Here is a 20,832-nt window from a genome sequence, read left to right as displayed (position 1 = left end):
TAATGCTACAGCAAGGTATCTCGATATATTAGATCAAATCCGATCGGACATCGCGCATGCTCCTGAATATCACTCTCGTACATTACCCTAACCCTGATCATGTGGCCAGTAGAGCTCTCAGCTCCAACCTGGAGGTAAACCCTGATTGTTTCATCTTTTGTTGCTTCCCGTTGGCTGTTTGAGCCTGGTGGAGTCAGACCCTGAAGGCTTTCCCCCGCACTGGCAGGGGTCACAAAGCGGCTGCAGGGGCCTAGGTTACAAACACCACGACGCTCCTCCCTTGGACCGCGACAATGCGTTGCACAGTTCCTTCCCTCCCATCAGGCTGTCTCGGACAGAGTCCTCTTCCTTCCCTTTCGTTCATATTGACTCTTCTTTCTTTTTTCTCTTCATCTTTTTCTCCATCGCACAGCCCTCTTTTCTGCCGACCGACGGAGCTGGCCCCATTTTCGACCTTCTCGTTTCCCTGATAGTCCTGCGGACTTTTTTTTGGAGCTTCATTTTCGTTTTCCTTGAAGGATGCTTTAAACTGGCAGGGCTTTTCGCTCCTTGTAGTCCGGGGCCGAGCCTGCACTCGAGAACGTTGATTTAGCGTCGAAAAGAAGCCCGCTTACCGAGCTGATTCCCTCTCGATACCCCCGCATATGAATAGAGACGGAACTTACGGGTCCGAGTTTCCAAGACTTCGAGGCGAAAAAACGGAACATCTGGCGGATATCGACACCAGACACCATCACAATGACGGCTCCTTACCCTGTGTCAGATCACAACCCTCGCCACGACGCCGACACCCCGTATCACCATCAACCCGCCCGCGCACACACCCACTCTCGGCGCAGGTCGCTCTCGGGCAGCATGGGCTTGCTTGCAGAATCCGGGAAACTCGCTGAATCAGACATCATCGGAGTCCAGATCCAGAGCACAACCACCGGCATGAACTCCGAGACAGCAGCAGCGCGCAGTTTAAACCAGTCCCTCTCTAACCGATCGCGCCGGAGCACCGTGAGTAGCGGCATCAGTAGCTTCAGCGCCTCGAATAGCATCCGGGATAGACTTGGCCTTGGAGGAGTGGCACGCCGGACACTCGGGATTGGGTTGCTGCTGGTTGTGGTGTTGTTATGGACTATTTCAAACTTTCTCGCGAGTGTAAGTTTATGTTATGAGTTGAAAGGTGATGTGGATGCTGATTTCGCAGTACATCTTCTCTGATGGCACTTACGACAAGCCATTTTTCCTCGTCTACGTCAACACCTCATGCTTTGCCATCTCGCTCATCCCCCTGGCCGTGCGATACGTGATTCAACACGGCTTGGGGGCGTCCATACATGCCGTTGTTGCTCTGTGGCGCGAGTGCCGGGGTATGACCCCCCTCAAGACCCGGGACGATGAGGCAGAAGATGCCCAGCGGCTGCTCGTCGAAGAAGACGCTAGTGTCGCCGACTCGGCTAGTTCTGCGCCTCCAAAAGACGAAAAACTTGGCCTGCTCGAAACTGCCCGGTACAGCGCCGAGTTTTCGTTGCTCTGGTTCTCGGCCAACTACTTTGCCTCCGCCTGTCTGGAGTACACCAGTGTAGGCAGCGTGACGATTTTGACGTCGACTAGCAGCATCTGGACTTTAATCTTCGGCGCTCTAATGCGTGTCGAGCGATTCAGTCTTCGGAAACTGCTTGGTGTTCTGGCATCACTGGCTGGTGTCATCCTGATCTCGTCAGTGGATCTGTCGGGCGCTAGTGACGATAACCGCGGCAGCTTTCCGCACAAGACGACGGTCGAGATTGCGATTGGCGATGCGATGGCTTTCTTCAGTGCCATTTTGTATGGTGTGTATGTAACGGTGATGAAGAGAAGGGTTGGAAACGAGGACAGAGTTAATATGCCACTCTTCTTTGGGCTCGTTGGCCTGTTTAATGTCCTGTTCCTCTGGCCAGGGTTCTTTATCTTGCATTGGACTGGCATCGAGCCCGTAAGTATTCCAGCAGATGGCCTCCTCGCGACTTGGTTGCTAACTATGTCAGTTCGAACTTCCCCCCAGCAGCAATGTCTGGCTCATCATTGCCGTAAGTCCTCCCTCGCGCATTTCTCAGGCTGTCAAATCTAACTGTTTTAGTTCAACTCTGCCGCCTCTTTCTTTTCCGATATTCTCTGGGCGTACGCCATGCTGCTGACTACCCCGCTAGTTGTCACCGTCGGCCTGTCGCTCAACATCCCGCTGTCGCTCATCGGGGAAATGATCCAGTACGAGCAGTATTCCAGCGGACTGTACTGGCTGGGTGCCGCGATTGTGTTCGTGTCATTCTTGTTTGTCAACCATGAGAGTAAGGAGGGAGATGAAGGAGGAGAGGGGGGGAAGAAGGGGGACGGGGTTGTTTAAGGGGCGAGTTGCGAAGGCAGAGGGCTTCTTTCTTTGTTTTCCCTTCGAATGGGGCGGTTCTCTAGGTTGGGTTTGAGATGCCGGGAAATTGCATTTACAGCGTTATTTGGAACTTATCATCAACAACAGCTGGGCTTTTTGGTTTATTCGAGCTTGCCCCTGAAAGGGGTGTCCGTTTGCCGTGCATGGGGGAAAAGGTATCTGGCTTATGCTGTGATTTGTATCCTGCTTGCTCCAGACGAAACTCCCGAGCGTCAAGGATGTTGTTGCGATGTGCTTTTGGTAGCAGCCACCGTGTCCTTGGCTGGTCACCACTTCTCGCCTATGGACCATGACTGGTCTTTTTGTCCGTAATGGGTAGGTACACGAAGAATCAGGGTAAGCTTGTGAGACAAACAACAAGCTTTCCTTGGAACAGCCTTGCAAACTCATACTTCCTCTTCAATGCTGGGTTGAGCCCTGATCATTTGGCATGCAGTGGGTCAGTATCATTGAGAGAAGGTTCATTCCGTGGTATTGGAGTGTCGTGTGTCCCATATCCAGACTTGAGTAAGCCTCGTACTCACATGCACCTGTTCAATGATAACACAATGCACTCTCCAGTATCATGTCGACTGAACAAAGATAAGACAACAGTTTATGATATTCAACTTTGTTTGTTGAAAAAAAAATCGTTTAGTTGCTCTTGAGATTAATGAATTCGTTTTAGTGTTAAATTTTAGATATACGGCACCCGTATCATCATTATCATCTTTGACTGAACCAAGCGAGAAAATTCGAACAATGTCCTGCTCCTACAGAACCTATTAATCAATTAGCTCGCAGGGGGAAAAAAATCACCTAAATTCCTATCCTCCCTTGATTCCATCATCTTGTCACAATGTCAGCTACTCGATCCGACCCAGGGCCAATGCCCCCTATTCCCATTCCCCCACGAACGCGACGATTCCCAGAAAACCCTCTCATTGGAGAGGAGATTAACAACGCCACACGGACCATACATACCAAGCTGAATCAGATGGTTTTAGAGCGGTTTCCATTGGCCTTACCTCCACATGCTCACAACCCAGGGGCATATGTCACAGGGTTGCTTCATATCGCCTGCGTGTACGAGATGTTGGAGCACTGTTAGGAACGGGTGTTGAAGGAGCTGGATGTCAAGGATAAGGAAAGTCGGGAGGGGTGGAATGGTGATTCAAAGAGTGATGAGAATGAGAAGACTGCGGGACTTAGAAGGAGGAGTTTCAGGTCTTCGGAGAGTGAGGCGAACGTTGGGAGTTGGAATGGAGCAGAAGATATGTCCAGCAACGGTGGCACTCCATCAGCAACAATCTCTACTGCACGCCGATGTCGCCCAAGCTCAGAAGACAGTGGCATTGACAACTTCCGTCGCCGGACAGGGGCGCGTTGTGCCTGTCTACCACCACAGCTCCAGCACCAGCAGCGCTTGCCGATGGCTCTATCGCCATCCCACACGCCACCGCAATCCCGAATGCTGACACTCCTTTCGACGTTGTATCTCCCTTCACTCTTGCGTAGGCATTCGATACGCAAGGATATCAGGGCGCTCACCTCTTGGTCGGAGGAGAACTTGGACGAGGAGCTGCGCTTGATTTCTCAGGGACTGGGCCAAGGAGGGAAGGGAACCACAGGGCACCAACATCTTCCTTCATTTTTGGCCCATATTCGCCGTTGTGTGGAAAACAAGCCACACACTGTGGTTGCTTATGCGTGGGTGCTTTACCTGGTGCTTTTCTCTGAGGGGAGGATGCTGAGAAAATTATTGGAGAACTCTGTTCATCTCCATCAGGCTGATAATAACAGAAATGAGGAAAGCAGGCATCCTCCAGAGGCGGCATTTTGGCTCCAAGCTAGCCATGTCCTTCCTTGTGGTCGACAAATAGCCCCATCTCCACATCTCCTCGACCAAGGCTTGCCCTTATCGTTCTGGCAGTTTGATACAGGAGATAGGCCAGATGATACCCTCAAACGAGAGTTCAAACGCCGGCTGAGCAGTGTCGAGGGTCTATTAACACGACGTGAGAAAGACGATGTCGTGAAAGAAGCTGTGTGTCTTTTCGAGAACTTGGTGCTAGTGGTTACGCATTTGGACGGGGTGCTTGCTTCCCATACACCACCTTTTAGCTCCTTCTCTACGGATATGAGTGCGTCTAGAACTTTGGCTGAGAGGAGGGGATCGAGGACGACAAGACACCTGGCAATCCCTGAACGGAGATATTGTCAAACTACTCAGCAGCAACAAAACAGTAGGGTTGCACCGGCTATGGGGAACGACGAGAGTCGAGATGATCATGCACGCAGGGATAGCTGGGTTGATGTGCTTGGTACCCGTGTGAGAGACAGCATCGCAGTGGCCAAGCATCGTATGGAGAACAATAGAAGTGACAAGGGACCCAGTAGCGACGAGAAAGAGGCCAATATTGACAAATCCCCGTCAGAACTGGAAGCGCAACCTGGTACTCCATCAGCAAGCCATACTCATCTCGAAGACAACCGCGACGATGGAATTCCAGACTTGGCAGTCGTCCCTCCCTTACATGAGAGGTTGCACGGCTCTACAACATTGAGCATGACACCTATTATCACGTCATTATCGGTCTCAGCTCCATCATCAGAAACATCACCAACGACTCCCGACTCTTTAACATCACCCTCAACTTCCTCATCAGTATCAGCTCACCAGGGCCGAACGTCGACAAGAAGGAAGAGAAAAGTGAAGTTCGCTCCTGAGCCCAAGAGCCCAAGGCGGGAATCCAAGTGGAGGAAACCGTTGTCATCTCCGTCAGCTAAGGCACAGAGGCGCAGATGACGAAGAAGGGCTTGGATGGAAGGGGATGTTGTTTGCCTTGGTGTTGACTGGCGCTTGGATGGGGATTGGGTATTTCTGGGCTTGAGCAGAGCCAGATCAGGCATGGTAACAGCCTAGGTACCTAGGTACCTAGTGAATTGGGGTTATGTTGAGTAAGGGTCAACTTTGAGGCCAGGGGTACCTGATAATGTTGAACATCCTAAGCCGCAGGACCTAAAACATCACGACAACCGACAACCAAATCACCTAACATAGCACAAGCCTAGAGATAACGATACAAGCATGGTATCTAAACCTATCGTTCCAATTTTCCATGCTACCAGCCAGACCTAAGCGCCTTGCCTACCAATCAGAGATGTCAGGGGTATGGGGTATGATGATGATGAGCACCCTAACCTAGGTAAGATGCAAAAAAAAAAAAAAAGCCAACCAGCCTTCCGGCCTAACAAAGAACTAAGCACCACCTATACTTAACTTTAACCATAGGCTATGCTGCCTGCCATGACAATCCAGCAATCAAACGCTGTTAACCCGCTCAATGATGCAAGAAATCGCCCTGTCTACCAGGCGTAGGAAGCCTGGATGTTGCTCATCCAAGCAGTTCCAAACCAACCAACCACACTTCTCGACGCCAGGGCAGACTTTATGCCCCACATCCTTCGCTCCTCGGGTACCGTACCCTTCCATCCCCTCACCAGCGAACCGTACCTCAGGCACCCATCAACCACTCCTTCATTCATTCACCAATCATCCTCATCCCCGTCCCACGCATCCCCCACATCAGCCCAACCACACCCCCACCTCCTGCCGCCCGTCTCGCCACCAGTCCTCAAATCCCTTGCCACCTCCCGATCCTCGCTCCACAACCGCACAATAAAATCATCCCCAACCGTCACCAACCTCTCCCCACCACATGTCCATGCCACAGCACCCACCTCCTTGGTGTGACCCCGCACAAGAGGCGTACCGAGTGTGACGATGGGGACACTCTTGTTCGCTGCCTGCTGCTGAGAAAGGAAACTGTTTGACCGCGCCAACGCGGCGGTGTGTGAGCGCAGGCCGGGGCGGGAACTAGACTGGTTGGGCAGGCAGGCAGTTGGCGTGCCAACGTAGTAAGGTTCGGGATCGGCCCCAGAAGAGAGCCAGGCCTCGCGAATGTACCGCTCGTCGGTGGGGAAGAGGACTGCGCAGGCGTCGCTCGAGCCGACAGCTAGCAACTCGGAACGGCCATTCGAAACAGGACGGATCGCGGCCTTGACATAGAAGGAGGTCGCGTGGAAGAGGGGATGGCGGAATCCATATAAAGGAGCAAGCCCCCGGTGCGGGAGGCCGTGAGGGTGGTGTCTTCTGCGGGGAGGCTCGGCGCCGGGAAGGGCTGGGGTCAGCTCTGTTGCGTGGCCGAGAACGAGGTGCGCCGTGCTGTAGGCGTAGACGGTGTTGTCCTTGCAGAGAGTATACAGGCGCGTGCCTTCGTTGTTGAGCGCCATGGAGCAGATGCCGAAGGGGCGAAAGGAGACGTGCGACGGGGGAGGAGGTGTGCAGGACACGGGGGTCGAGGTGCGCGAATGGCGGGAGGTATGCACGGCGCGGATATCCCAGAGGCGGATGGACGCATCGGCTTCGCAGGCAGAGAGGAGGAGGTGTTCTTGGCCAGGGGGCAGGAATTGGAGAGCGGTGACTGAGACTTCGCCGTTGCGGTTGAGGACTTCGCCTAGGCGGGGAGCGTCGCCTGAGTTGGAGGGCTGTTGGCCTTTGGAGTTACGAGAATGAGGTGGAATTGCGTGCGCACGGTCAATGCTGTTGACGACGCAGCCTGGATTGGGAGGTTTCGGCAAGCGGTGATGGAGGCCTGTCTCAGGAACGATAGTAACGTCCTGGACGGGTCCGCCGCGGCAACGTAGATCCCAGATTTGGATGCTGCCGTCGCGGCCGGACGTGGCCAGCACGCAACTAGCGCCGCGACCGGGCTGGAAACGAATTTGTTTGAGGGAAGCAGTGTGGTGGCTTAAAACTGAAATGGGCTTCTGGGCCATAACATCGATCACACGACCAGTCTGGTCGCCTGATGCCGTGGCTAGCAGGTAGTCGTCTTCAGAGAAGGCCATATCAATGATGGCGTTCCCATGGGCTTGGAAAGATAGGAAGATCTGGGAGAACTCGCCATCTGAGTCCAGAAAGCGGACGTAGCCTTCCTCATCACCGACGGCCACCAGACTGTTTTCTGGACCGAGTTAGCCGGGAGTTTGTGAGGTTTATCAGCGAGCTGACTTACTGTTGCAGCCGGTCGTGCAAAAAGGAATGGCACGAGGAGCGCCTTCATGGCTCGAGGAGAAGTGGGTGTCTTCAGGTTTGCTATACCAGTCCGCCGTTTCCATGCGCCAGTCTGTTGGGTTAGCACGATAAAAGAATAGGCAAAATAACTCAACCTTACCAATAACAGGACACTGCAATGGCCGCTCGCCAGCAAACCGCATGGCTCCCATCATGCGCTGCACCAACTGTCCTGCCATACCACGCCGATAAAGGGGAGTGGGCCGCCTGACCAAGACATCCTCCTCGTCTTCATTCTCCGAATCCGACCTATCACTCTCAGCCTCATCTTCCACACCCCGGCGAGCACGTAACGAGCGGAGAGGGCTGCTCGGACCTTCCTTCAGCTCCGGAGTCGGCAGTAGGGGCGACGAGTTCAGAGGAGAGGGTAGGAGGCTCGACTCCTTGTCTGGGGTGTGATGAATCTTGCGGCGCTTTCCACGGTGGTCATCGTCAACATTGCGGGAATCCTCGGGGAGTTGCGGTGAGTTTTGATCCTCTGAAACAGGCTTCAGGGGGCTCGACGGGGTCTGGCAGCGGTTGAGGGCAGGGGCTGTGAGGTCGCAGAGGGCCTTGCGGGCGGCACTGGGCTTTGAGGGGATACGAGAACGGGGAGTGAAGAAGCGCTGGAACTTTCGGGGTGTGATGGATGGGTTGCGGCGTTCCTTGCGAGGCCTAGGCGGTGACGATGGGATGGTGCTGGCGGCGGTATTCGCAGAGTTGTTTGGGGTAAGATTCTCTGTCTGGCTTGTCGAGGTGTCCTCAATCACGATTTCGGGTTGGGATGATATCAATTGGGGTTGGGTATCGTTCATGTTGTCGGCACGCGTTCTGGAAGGAAAAGAAAAGGGAAAAAAAGACAAAAAGCTTAGAACAGATGCTAGAACTCTCTATGAATCGGCGGCCAATGACGGAGAACCCACAACACAAAGTGCGATACTGTGGAATCAGAAGCCGAGCATCATGGCTCTGAGGTGAAGATGGCGTGGGGAAGTGGATGTAAGTTGATTAAGAGGCTTGTGTCGGTCCTAAACGTTGAGTGGTTGGTCACGACGCGCTTCACGCTGAGTACGCGGTACACCGGAGCATGTCCAGGATCGAAGTCGAGCGCCAGCCGCGTCAGGCCAATCAGGAGCGCCAATCACGCCAAAGTGCCTGCAGCTGGACCCCACGGCTGCCAAGACTGCCTCATTTCTTATCTTATCGGGTGGCATTCAAAAAAATCAGAGTCGACGACACAGGAAACAAGCCACAAGCGACGTCGTCGATAACCCTCGCCCCATCGTCAACGTCGCCAGACCCCACGAACCATGGCGAAGACGCAGAAGAAGCACGGCAAGGGCCGTCTTGATAAGTGGTACAAACTCGCCAAGGAAAAGGGTTACCGCGCGCGTGCCGCCTTCAAGCTCATCCAGCTCAACAAGAAGTATGGATTCCTCGAGAAGGCCAAGGTCGTGCTCGATCTCTGCGCTGCGCCTGGCTCGTGGTGCCAGGTTTGCGCAGAGACGATGCCTAAGGACAGCTTAATCATTGGTGTCGATCTTGCCCCGATTAAGCCCATCCCCAAGGTCATCACCTTCCAGAGCGACATCACCACCGAGAAGTGCCGTGCCACCATCCGCTCGCACCTTAAGACCTGGAAGGCCGACGTCGTCTTGCACGACGGTGCCCCCAACGTCGGTACCGCATGGGTGCAGGATTCGTACAACCAGGCCGAGCTGGCCCTGCACTCGCTCAAGCTGGCTACTGAGTTCCTGATCGAAGGAGGTACCTTCGTAACCAAGGTGTTCCGCTCCAAGGATTACAACAAGCTCCTGTGGGTTTGCAACCAGCTCTTTACGAAGGTCGAGGCTACGAAGCCGCCATCGTCGCGTAACGTCTCCGCCGAAATCTTCGTCGTATGTCGCGGTTTCAAGGCGCCGAAGCGCATCGATCCTCGCCTGCTCGATCCTCGCTCCATCTTCGAGGATCTGGCCGACCCCGCCCCGAACAACGAGGCCAGAGTGTACAATCCAGAGCAGAAGAAGCGCAAGCGTGAAGGTTACGAGGAGGGCGACTACACCCAGTACAAGGAGACTTCTGCGATTGAGTTCATTAACACCACGGACCCGATTGCGATTCTCGCCAATTACAACAAGCTCAGCTTTGAGCAGCCTCCGAACGGCGACGTTGCCCTTGCCGCGCTCGAAAAGCTTCCAGAGACAACTAAGGAGATCCGTGCCTGCTGCGACGACCTCAAGGTGCTTGGTAAGAAGGACTTCCGTCTGCTGCTAAAATGGCGTCTCCGGGTCCGTGAAATCTTTGGCCTGCCCAGCAAAAAGACTGCCAAGCAGCAGCCGCTGGTCGAAGAGGAAGCCAAAGTCGAGCCGATGGACGAGGAGCTCAAGATCCAGGAGGAACTGGAGCGCATTAAAGAGAAGGAGCGGGCCAAGAAAAAGCGCGAGCGCCGTAAGGAAAACGAGCGCAAGCACAAGGAAATCGTCCGCATGCAGATGCACATGACGACGCCCATGGATATCGGTATGGAGCAGGAAGGGCCACGGGGTGACGGTGCTTTCTTCCGACTGAAGGAGATCGACCAGACCGATGCCCTGCGCAGGATCGCCAAGGGCAAGATGGCTATGCTCACAGAGGCCGAGCAGGCGGATCGTGACTCTGGTATTGGGTTGTCTCCCGATACGGATGATGATAGCGATGAGGATGGTGACCAGCTCGAACGGGAGCTTGACGCGATGTACGAGCACTACAAGGAGCGTAAGGCCTCGCAGGATGCCAAGTACCGCGCTAAGCGGGCCCGGCAGGAGGTCGATGATGAGGAATGGGAGGGTTTATCGGCAGACGAGAAGGGCAGTGATGTTGATATGGACGACGATGACTCAGAGAGGCTGGAGGAGGACAGCAGTGACGAGGAGGCCTGGTCAGACGACGAGGAGCTTGACACCAGCAAACCGCTGATCAAAGATCTCTCCGGTGCACCTCAAGATGGAAGTGGCTTGTCGAAGCGGGCCCGCGGCTTCTTTAGCCAGGATGTCTTCCAGAAGATCCCCGGGTTATTGGATACTGTATCTGAGAGTGAGGAGGAGCAGGATTCAGATGACAACGACGGGATACCCAGCATCCAGGAGCAGAAGCGTATGCAGAAGGAGAAGAAAGAGAAGGAGGCGAAAAAGCAGGATGATGACGACTTTGAGGTCGTCAAGGAACACGACTCCGACGACGACTGGGAGGAGAAGGAGAAGAAGAGCAAGGACGGCAGGCCTAGTAAGTATTGCCACTTCTGAGAGCAAAGGAACTAAGCTAACAAGACCTCAGATATTGATATCATTACCGCCGAAGCTATGACCCTGGCGCATCAGCTTGCAACAGGCGAAAAGACAAAGGCCGACCTGATTGACGAAGGCTACAACAAATACGCCTTCAAGCAGAAAGAGGGCCTTCCCGACTGGTTCTTGGAGGACGAGGCCAAGCACGACAAGCCAATCAAGCCAATTACCAAGGAAGCGGCGCAAGCCATCAAGGAGAAGCTCCGGGCGCTCAACGCTCGGCCTATCAAGAAAGTTGCGGAAGCGCGTGCTCGCCGCAAGCTCAGGCAGGCGAAGAAGCTGGAGAAGCTCAAGAAGAAGGCGGATCTATTGGTGGACGAGGAGGGCATGTCGGAGAAGGAGAAGGCGACAACCATCGCCAAGATGTTGTCTGCTGCCGCGCGCAAGAAGCGCAGGCCGCAGGTTAAGGTTGTTAAGGCGACGGGCGCGAATAGAGGTATCAAGGGCAGGCCGAAGGGTGTTAAGGGCAGGTATAAGATGGTTGATGGTAGGATGAAGAAGGAGATGAGGGCGCTGAAGAGATTGGCGAAGAAGAAGAGGTAATAGATTTAGTAAGTATGAGCTGTGTAGGTTTGCCGAAGATGGGTTTGGTTGTTTGGCAATATGTATCTCATGTTCCTTGGTGTCTCATGCAGTGGTGTATGATGATTTCTGAGATGAAACGGACCGGACGAATGCGCCCAGTGGGAACAGTGGCCCAGTAAAGTCCATGTCGTACCTGGCTTTATTAGCCAACTTTCTCGCGGCAGCCTTTAACGGGTCTTACCAATAGTTGACGGCAATACACACGCCTTCAGGCCCAGCACTCTGCGAGACCTTATGATACCTGCCCCCATCAGCATCCCTCTCACGACCATATCCAGGACAAGAAATAGACTTACCACATCGCGGGCATATAAAGCATGTCTCCTTTATTCAGCGTAACTCTCATTGGCCTTGCCAACCTCGAATACTTCGTCGCATTTACCTCTGGTTTATCCGGATCCCATGTTGCAAACGGCACGGGTTCATCCCCCTCACCAATATCCTTATCCAGCACCAGCTCCAACTTCCCATCATTTTCCCTCCTCCGATAGCGAGCTGGTCGAAGTGGCTGCTCATTCACGCATGCTGCATCCCACGGCGGGAGCAGCACAAAATGTTTTTCCCCTGCCACCTGGACGTATACGTTCTCGTAGTTGTCGCGGTGCAGGGCCGTCACGGATTTAGAGGTTCCGATCCAGAGGTTCACTGCATCCGGTCCCAGTTTGGGTTCATCCTCATAGTCACTACCCCAGCTGGAGCTGAGATCTCGGGCTGGTTTTGGGCACAATGCGATTCGGGCCCAGGGGATTTGAGTCGGGACGTGGTTGAGGGAGAAAAGAGGTGCGAATTCGCCCGAGCGGAGGTTGTCGTTTTGAGTCTGCGAGTAGAGAATTTCTTGGCCTTTGGAGGGGGCAAGTTCTTGGGCTGTTACACGGGAGAGGAAGTGAGTGAAGGGTTGCAATTCGTAATGCGGCTTGGCAAAAACTAGAGTTGGAGGAGAGGAGGAGTTGGGGGGTGTGTAGGGAGTTGGGGCATCGGCATTGCTGAGATATTTTTGATCGTAAGGTCAGCTTTTTTTTTGGAAAACATTTAGTATTTTGGAATCATTTGGTAAAAGTTAGACGTGAGTCGGGGGTAACGACTGAGGTCCCTGGCACCATGAGGGGTGAGATGTCATACCCATATGGCGTAACAGCAACATTCACCTCCTGATCCCCCATCACACTCTTCAGGAAATCAAGGGTCCATAACCGCATTGCAGGCCAATCCCTAGCGGCCCCTCGAACAACAAAGGGCGTGTTGCGTGCCACATAACGCATGAACTCGAGAGGGCTGGGTTCTTCGTGTAGTTCTTCGATTATTGAACTGTTGAGTTCATGGTAATTCGTGACGAGCTCAGCGATCGGGTCTTGTGTGGGAGAGGAGTCCATGATGAGAATTTTAGTGGCTCAGGCTCATTGTGTTGGAGAAACGTTGAGATAAATGCGAGGTGATCATACTTGGCAGCTCAATGGCTCGACCGATGATGAGTTCATCATAGTGACTGGTGAGGGGCAGCCGATGAGGGGCTCACACTGTGGTGCACGGACCACATGTCGTTGCGAGCGCTCAGCACTGAGACTTAAGCTCATCTTCAAGCTTTATGACTGATGTTCTAGACAAAAGAAACACTTTAAAACACGGCAATTACGGAATGAGTGAGTACAATCCTATAAGGCTTCATATTCCCTGCGTTTGAACATCTTTGGTAAGGTCGCCACGTGCAAGATCTGATCTCGCATCTGCCTTTGGAGCCGCAATTGCGGCTGAGATTTGAGGTATCCAAAAATGGTTTTAGTGTCATGAGCAATTGAGCCAGCTTGGCTTGGCGGTCCAACATGTTCCTGGACAACTCATGGTTGACATAAAAATCCCTGGGGAAAACTCTTTGTTCAAAAACTAGGTGTGCAAGAAGGAGTCTTTCGACTCGATTCCAGCCGGGGGGCTGTCTGAACCTGCGTTGATGGTGCAGGAAGAAGGGAAGCGATCGTCGAACTCTTCAGCTGCCGCAATCCTTCAGCTGCCAGGGTCCACTTCCCTTAGCCCGCACCCCATACTTGCACAGTGTCAAAAATACTGTTACTGTGCTCTCACCTAGCCTTTGTAGCATCGGCATGACAATCAAATGCCCACATGTCCTGACTAACCCCCTCTTAAGCCAAACACACAGCGCTATAACTTCTTCGAGGGTTTTAGGGCTTTCAATCGCCCCAAAAAACGAGATAGGTCTGCGCGTAGCCCGTCGACTGAAGAGGGTCCACGCTGGTACAGTGCGCGTCAACATGCAGACACTGAACTCCCTGACTTGATAGCTGCGCGTCTTCCTTTTTCTCACTCCACCACTTTCATCCTCCAACGAACACCATCCATCCTGGGCGCTGGCTCGTCATCCCAACGCTGTCCAGTGACCCCAGAAATTGCGAGTCCGACTCCTAGGCCATTGCCGACCGGCTCTCCTATACAGCGAAGTTGTTTTCCGTTTTCTTGGCAACGACTGCGACCGGTCCCGAGCTCTGACGCTGTGCCGTCAAGGCTTTGAGCGAGCATCATCCAAGTACCAAAGGTGCCTACCGACAAGGTATCTCCTCGCCCAACCCTCATCAAAGGCTTTCATTTCGCAGGCTGCCTTTGATTAAGCCGGAGTCTCAATTCAGCCACCGAACAACTCCTATTCAAGCCTAGTCGGCCAGCTTTAACGACAAGATGCCCATTCCAATATAGTTGTTATCATCCATCCACGCTGGCGGATATATATAGCACCTACATCCCCTACTCGTATATATATATATATATATGCCCAGCCCAACTGCACCACCTAACCACTGCTATGCTGTGGTACCTCCTTTACCCCCTACGAGGGTACGTCTTCGTCCTCTTCCTCTTTCCACAAGATCACTAATCTTCTCAGGACCACGGAGCCCCCATATCTCTCCCCATCTCATCCGCTGCGGAGAGCCTTCACCCGCTATGCCACATGGATTGCAGGCCATGTGCAGTCCATTTTGCCTTTAAGCGGCGCCGTCATCTTCTTCTTTCTGTACCTTTCACTCTTCCTCTACACCGTTGATCCCAACCTCAATCCCGGCCGAGCACGCCTGCCCCGGCATGCCTGGACGGACACTCAGCCATTGGGCGACAGCGCTGCTGTCCAGCCCGACATCATCATGCGTCCGGTCTGGGTTCATGGTGACTACATGAAGGCTCTTGAACGTGATGTGCTATTGGTTGCCTTCGAGCTGCAGGAGAAGCTCCTTGCCAAGGTGAATGATCAGCCAAGCAATGCCTGGTTCATTCACTCGCCATTTAATTACTGGGGTTCTGCCGACAAAATATCCTCGGACGCCGACATCATCGCGACTGTCAATGGCCGAAACTCTACCGTTGCTATGGCCAAAACCCTGCGCCACTCAACTATTTTCAGTGACACCCGCGTGGAAAATGGCCGTCTGGTTGCTGCTGACGCTCTAGTCATCACGCTTGTCCATCGCCGTGACTCTGTTGTGGGCCAGCTCTGGAAAACCGGTGCCGAGACGTTGGTAGAGCAGGAAGGAAATTGGAAAGTCATCCGTTCCAGCGGCAGCCGGCTTTACGAGTACCAGTTCAGGCCCCTGTCCTGGTCAGACTGGTTGCTCCTGAGCCTGGCTTACGTGCTGATTTTCTCTTACCTTGCCCTCCGCATGTCCAAGCTGAATGCTGTCAAGTCACGGGTCGGCCTGGCGGTCACTGTTCTGACACAGATTATCGCAGCTATTGTCTCCAGCTTCTCTGTCTGCGGCATCTTCAAGCTGGACCTCTCGCGTATCCCGTACTACGCTTACCCTCTTGTCGTGTTGGCCATCAGCATGGAGAACTCTTTCCGGCTGATTAATTCTGTCACGCTGACCTCCTCGGCCATTAGCATTACCGATCGTGTCGGTGAGGGGTTCGGCGCTACGGCTCATGTGGCTATCGTCAACCGAGTTCAGATCTGTGTCATCCTGCTCGTTTCGTCGCGCATCACATCGTCGGGTGTCTCCGCCTTCTGCACATTCGTTGCGATCGCCACCCTTTTCGACTCCTTTTACCTCTCTACCTTCTTACTATCTGTGCTTAGTGTGGATCTCCGACAGTGCGAGCTATTCGAGCTGGAGAAAGCAACACTACTACGCCGCAGCAAGAAGTCTGCGGATAAGCAGCTATGGCTGGACATCTCGCCAACACGCAGTGCAGAGTCGCCTGTCTCTACACGGATCGTCAGCACTGTTGTGATGGTTATTTTCATCCTTATTGCACAGTCGCACTATGGAACCGCGGCTCGCCGTTTCCAATGGCTCCATCATATCTTTCCCTGGGATCGCCAAGACAGCTCTCAGCAATCGTCGTTGACCGATCTTCACCAAGCCAGGAACCCAGCAGACTGGATCTATCTGCAAGACTACGAAACAGCTCGCGACATTCTCGAAGCCATCAAGCCCGGGGCATACAGCTATGTCGCGCGTGTCTATGACCCCATCGTCTTTGTCCTCAAGAATGCCAGCCGCATCCCTGACGCTACGAAGGCGCGATTTTTACCCGCCTTCTACGACTTCTTCACCCACCATGCATCCAGCTTTCTGCTTTGGCTCCTGATCACCATGTACGCATTGCGCTGGTTTACAGATTACCTCATCCAAGACCGGTCCGCAAACAGTGACGATTCAGAACACACAGGCAGTGAGCCTGTGCTGTCGATTCGTTCACTCAACAACGGTCACACACTCGACGTGGCCATGCTGACGGCCTCTTCGGGTGGTCAGCTTGTTTCCGTCGGCCTCGACCGCCTCATTCAGGTGTGGGATCTCCCGTCTGGTACGAGGGCCCGTGTTCTTTCGGACCCGGAAGTCCCACTAGAAAATCCGTTTCCTCTTTCCAACATTGCAGTGGACGATAGGGGGAAGTATCTGGCATTTGTATCATGGCAGCGGGTCTTTCTCTGGGACATAGAACAGCAACAGTGGTGCTGGGCGAGGGATATCAACCTGGGAGGCAGTGGGCACCGACCACAGGCGGTGTTTTTCGTGACAAAACCTCAGGAGACGACACCATGTTTGGTGATTGTTAGACGGAATGGGACAGCCGCGGAGATGCAGCTCGATAGAGATGAGACGAGGGACTTCTTGATTTGCAAGACACCTTTGATGTGGGCTGTTTCGTTTGTGGATAAGAGTAAGTCTTCTACCTCTCCACTCTCTAGATTATTGCTAACAACACAGGTAACCCTTACTTCCCCAATACCCCAACGCTCTCCATCCTGACCGCCTCACGCCGCAATTGCATCCATCTCGTCCGCCAACACGGCCCTGACTGGCTTTCCACCGAGGTCAAACTTGCTGGCGCCGTAACAAGCCGTCCTGAACCCCGAACTCCAGATATTCATTGCATCCTGCCTATCCCGACCCTCGGCATGTACCTCGTCGGCCGGGCACAGTCAGTCGATCTTGTCGACTTGGACTCCGCGACCGTCATACATACGTTCTACGCCCGTGGCGGCACTATGCAGCCCCGAAGTCTCAAGCACGTTGTTGTTTCGGCAAGGGCTGGCTCCCATGGTCAGCCTGTGTTGGTGATGGGCTATGTGAGTGCTGGTAGCGGGGAGCTAATTGTTCAGGTGTATATGCCTGAGCAAGAAAGCATGGAAGAAGGTGGGGTTACGCCTGTAATTGAAGCGGGCCGCGGACACCCTTGGACGAGGGCTAGGGAAATAGTCAAGAGGATCGAGAATCCGGGTGTTTGGGAATTGATGCCTAATGGCGCAGTCGTTGGTGTGAGGAGGACGAAACCGCTCACAACACTACAGTCTGCGTCGTCTACGACGACAACGAGCTCCTTCGCTCAAGGTGCATTCTCAACCTTGCGCCGGCGTGCCGGAGGGGCTCCTATAACCAGTCTTGCCCTCCCTAAACCCGCTCCTTATACAGAAAATACCAGCAGCTCAGACTGGGAAGCTTACACCTACCTTTTCAACCGGCCCGACGGAAAACCCGATTTCACAACGCGCGACCTCGCCGATGAAGACGAAGACTCTGATACCACACCCCGAGCAGGCAATACCCCACAACATTCACCCCTTCTCTCAACAAGAAGACGAACTTCTTTCACCCAACAGTTAATGATATCTGAGCTTGGCCCAATCATAAGGTTAAGCGGGGTGAGTGTTGCGGTTGGGTTTGGGAACGTGATCAAGATTGTGAGTGTGGGGAATGAGCATTTTGATGCAGCTACCGGAGTCGGTGTGGGGGATCTCACTGCAGAGGGGTTGGTACCGCCGGGGTTAGCTGGGTTGGGTAGGGGCACTGTTAGAAGGAAGAAAGCTGGCGGGCATGGGTACGTGGTTAGAGGAGGGAGACCACCGCCTGGAGGGGGTTCAGGGATAGGGGTTGGGGGTGAGGGGTGAGGATTGGATTTGATGTTTATGTGATATTGTGTACTGGGATTATCTGATTAGGGATAAAGGAATGTCAAGGTAGAGGTTGTGTGACATTTTGGAGAGTATTGAAGATAGGTTTGGGGGGAAAACAAACGGATAGAGGGCACTTTTCAAGAGGTTTTTCCAAGTGAGCAAGTCGGGTTAGGTATGGCATATACATGTGAAGCATACCACACATGCCGAGCCAAGCCTGTGATATTGAAGTGTGTTATATGTGGCTAAGTTGTCTGTGACGATTAAACTTGTCACTTCAGCATATTCATGGGCCAAGAAGGCTTCAGTGCTCCGTTGCGCATAGACCCATTGTGATGAGTCCTCAGCCAAGGCGACCTCTTGTAACCTGCTATCTAATGACTTTGACGTGAGCTCCGATTACACCCAGTGACACGTATGTCGACCTACTTGAACGCCTATCAAGAGTTCTATTACTAAGGGCATCTCAGTGGCAGTTCATTCCCCATTGTGACACAAGTTATCTCTGCTCCCACTGTCCCAAAAATCTTCAAGGAGTTTAACTCTTCCTCCGGGAGAGGCAGTTTCAAATATATCAACCTCCACAGGAAACAAAGCACATGCCCGAAACTTTTTCCCACTTTCCGCCTCGTATCTAAACATAGCCAAACCTTAGGACAGCGTCTTCTGCACCCAACTGGACGGTTGGCCACGGCAATCGGCATACAAAGTACGGAGCGTGCAACCCGGGTTACCTCCCCGCGACCTTTCCCAGCATTCCCGATACTTGCCCGTTTTATGATCACGGGTGATTGCTTCATCTGTGTATACGCCGTGCGGGTGCAACCGACAGACCACACAATGCGATGTGCAACGCATGGCATTGCAGCTCGAGTCTGCAACGGGCCGGGTCATGGACATTCGTGTAGGTGGGCAGATGCGGTGGAGTATGCCACTTATTCTGGAGGACAGAATTTAGGACACATTAAAGGGCTTCAGAGTATTGTGATACAAGAGGGGCAACTGTGTTCGGGATATAGGGCTGAGGTAAGTACGGGAGAATCGATCTCGTGGATAGACCCAGAGAGGAGCTGGAATGAGGCTGTGGGACAAAATTGCTCAGACTAAGCTGTCGCATGAAGGCTGCCTCTGAACCAAGCCAAACCAAACCAGACCACTGTACCATCAACCGGTAGGTATCATCGCGCCTTCCATCAGCCAGCACCAAGCAGCGCATGAAAAACGCCAAAAAAAGCCAGGGCTAATTGTTTTTTTTTTCTCTTCTTTTCTAACAACCAGGATGCGCCAGCTTCTGCTCTTCACCGCCAATTCAAGCCATTGTTTCTCTCATGCCGTGTCACAAAGATGCAGAAAAGGTGGCATTTTCTCAGACGCGTACAGAAATGACGCTGGTGGTCGCTGTTGTGAGCTGAGTTGAAAGGGGAGGTGGTCGCATGGCCCAAGACCAGCCAGGCCGAGCAGGTTTGTGTAAGGGCGTTGCTGATGTCCAGGTCGTGAGTGGTAACGGAGGTCCCTGGAAGCACGAGCCAGTTGGGTCAGTCTCCGGCTGAGGTGGAGAAAGCGCCCCGGAGCTTGGGCCACCTGGCCATAAATGGACCCGGTGTGGGTTGCGGGATGGGTCTTGGCATTAATGGGATTTGTATGTGACATTTCCGGGTTTTTGATGTGGGACCGTGCGTGGCACCGTCGGGTTTGGGATGAAACGCAGACCTGAGCATTGTCTGTGTACTCGGTGATGTTACCCAAAGTTACGAAAGCCGATCACCTTGTTCAAACTCTAAATTTAAGCAGGCTCAATCTTTTTCGACATTAGACTCGAGATCGTTTGCAGGCAGCGAGACCGTCTGATGCTTGCAAACAGACTCCAGCCCTAAGCTGGCCCGTGCATTGTAATTCCCGAGATCGTATTAGCTAAGCAAGGATCCCTGAGCTGATGCATGGCTGATCTCGGCAACCGGAGCGTCAAGCCACCCCGTTCTTGGCCTGATGTTGTCGATGCTTCAGCCCTCTTCTTTGCCCTCAAACCCGCCTCAAAGTTATCTTTGCATCAGCCAACTTTTTGTCGCTCATTCGCAGCCTTATGCAGGGCTAAGATGGTGTGGTTCCATTGAGCCGAATCTGAGCTGCCTCATGATGCGCGATCAGCCACGGCCGGGACGAGAGTGAGGTCAATTGATGCCCGGGCTAGTTGGTCTCGGCGAGGAGAGAGCGTGGGTGTGATCGTGGGCGTGGGCGCGAGCGACGTGGACAACTCACCTTGCAGCTCCCGTCTGCAGTTCAAGTGCTCTCCGCGTCGGGCAGTCAGAGAGAGAAACGGGACCCGTCGGCAGCCCAGATGTCTCGTCGCGCGTTTCGTTTGTTTGGTCTTTCGGTTTTATTCATTCTTTGTCCCGCGGCCTCATCAGCCCTCCTCTCAGCTTCGTGTTGCTGAGTTGGCCCAGCGTCTCATCAAAGACTTTCGAATCGCAACCGCAACAGCCTTGCCGCGTCCACGCTGCTGGGCTGCATTCAGTCGGTGCCAGTCGTTCGTTCGTGCATTACACTAGGCTTGCCGAAGCTGTCCGCTGCAGATCAATCGATCGATCGATCGTCGAGCGCATCACGCTCTTGAAGAACCTTCTTCTGGAGACACTCGTCTGTGCTTTGCCCCAAGTCGAGTGAACAGTGCATACCCGACGCATCCCGCAGCAAAGTCGCATCCTCGCTCCTCTTGGTTCGATCGAGATCTCACGGCACCCCGGCTTTCGGCTCCGGTCCACATCAGGTCAAGGGTCGCCAATTGACCCACGCTGGGCTCCATCAGACCCATCCTAGGTTGCGGCTGGGGGTGCGCTGGCGTCTATTTCCTGGCGTCCCCTGGGTCCTGCCTGTCACAGCTTTCGCTTTTGCGACTGGACGTCGGCTCCACCGCGAAGATCATCAGCTTCGCGCGCACAAGAACCTGCCGCCAGTCCCAATCATCCGCGTCGCCAGACACTGCACATTGCAAATTCCCATACCCAAAAAAAAAAAAAAA

The 20,832-nt window shown here is 53.6% G+C and overlaps 5 protein-coding genes across 5 annotated transcripts; 3 read left to right on the top strand and 2 right to left on the bottom strand.

The window, feature by feature from the left end:
* Nucleotides 1-738: 738 nt before the first annotated feature.
* Nucleotides 739-2,371, top strand: CTHT_0065980 (uncharacterized protein; the record flags this gene model as incomplete). Its single annotated transcript, XM_006696834.1, has 4 exons — nucleotides 739-1,002; nucleotides 1,196-1,963; nucleotides 2,016-2,057; nucleotides 2,108-2,371. 4 exons carry the CDS (start codon nucleotides 739-741, stop codon nucleotides 2,369-2,371), a joined length of 1,338 nt encoding a protein of 445 aa, XP_006696897.1.
* A 3,570-nt stretch (nucleotides 2,372-5,941) lies between these two features.
* CTHT_0065970 (uncharacterized protein) lies at nucleotides 5,942-8,326 on the bottom strand (the record flags this gene model as incomplete). The annotated part of the gene is made up of 3 exons (XM_006696833.1): nucleotides 5,942-7,422; nucleotides 7,474-7,584; nucleotides 7,633-8,326. 3 exons carry the CDS (start codon nucleotides 8,324-8,326, stop codon nucleotides 5,942-5,944), a joined length of 2,286 nt encoding a protein of 761 aa, XP_006696896.1.
* A 495-nt stretch (nucleotides 8,327-8,821) lies between these two features.
* On the top strand, nucleotides 8,822-11,377 carry CTHT_0065960 (uncharacterized protein; the record flags this gene model as incomplete). The annotated part of the gene is made up of 2 exons (XM_006696832.1): nucleotides 8,822-10,772; nucleotides 10,824-11,377. The coding sequence occupies 2 exons, from the start codon at nucleotides 8,822-8,824 to the stop codon at nucleotides 11,375-11,377; spliced, it is 2,505 nt and encodes an 834-aa protein (XP_006696895.1).
* A 219-nt stretch (nucleotides 11,378-11,596) lies between these two features.
* CTHT_0065950 (uncharacterized protein) lies at nucleotides 11,597-12,789 on the bottom strand (the record flags this gene model as incomplete). Its single annotated transcript, XM_006696831.1, has 3 exons — nucleotides 11,597-11,650; nucleotides 11,802-12,402; nucleotides 12,539-12,789. The coding sequence occupies 3 exons, from the start codon at nucleotides 12,787-12,789 to the stop codon at nucleotides 11,597-11,599; spliced, it is 906 nt and encodes a 301-aa protein (XP_006696894.1).
* Nucleotides 12,790-14,225: 1,436 nt separating this feature from the next.
* CTHT_0065940 (putative cleavage activating protein) lies at nucleotides 14,226-17,526 on the top strand (the record flags this gene model as incomplete). Its single annotated transcript, XM_006696830.1, has 4 exons — nucleotides 14,226-14,257; nucleotides 14,307-16,582; nucleotides 16,630-17,253; nucleotides 17,345-17,526. 4 exons carry the CDS (start codon nucleotides 14,226-14,228, stop codon nucleotides 17,524-17,526), a joined length of 3,114 nt encoding a protein of 1,037 aa, XP_006696893.1.
* Between the last annotated feature and the right edge of the window lie 3,306 nt (nucleotides 17,527-20,832).

This window comes from Thermochaetoides thermophila, assembly GCF_000221225.1.
Source record: "Thermochaetoides thermophila DSM 1495 unplaced genomic scaffold scf7180000011822, whole genome shotgun sequence".
NCBI classification, from domain to species: domain Eukaryota; kingdom Fungi; phylum Ascomycota; class Sordariomycetes; order Sordariales; family Chaetomiaceae; genus Thermochaetoides; species Thermochaetoides thermophila.
Note: the sequence above shows the minus strand (reverse complement) of the source record. Positions and strands in the feature narration are given on the sequence as shown.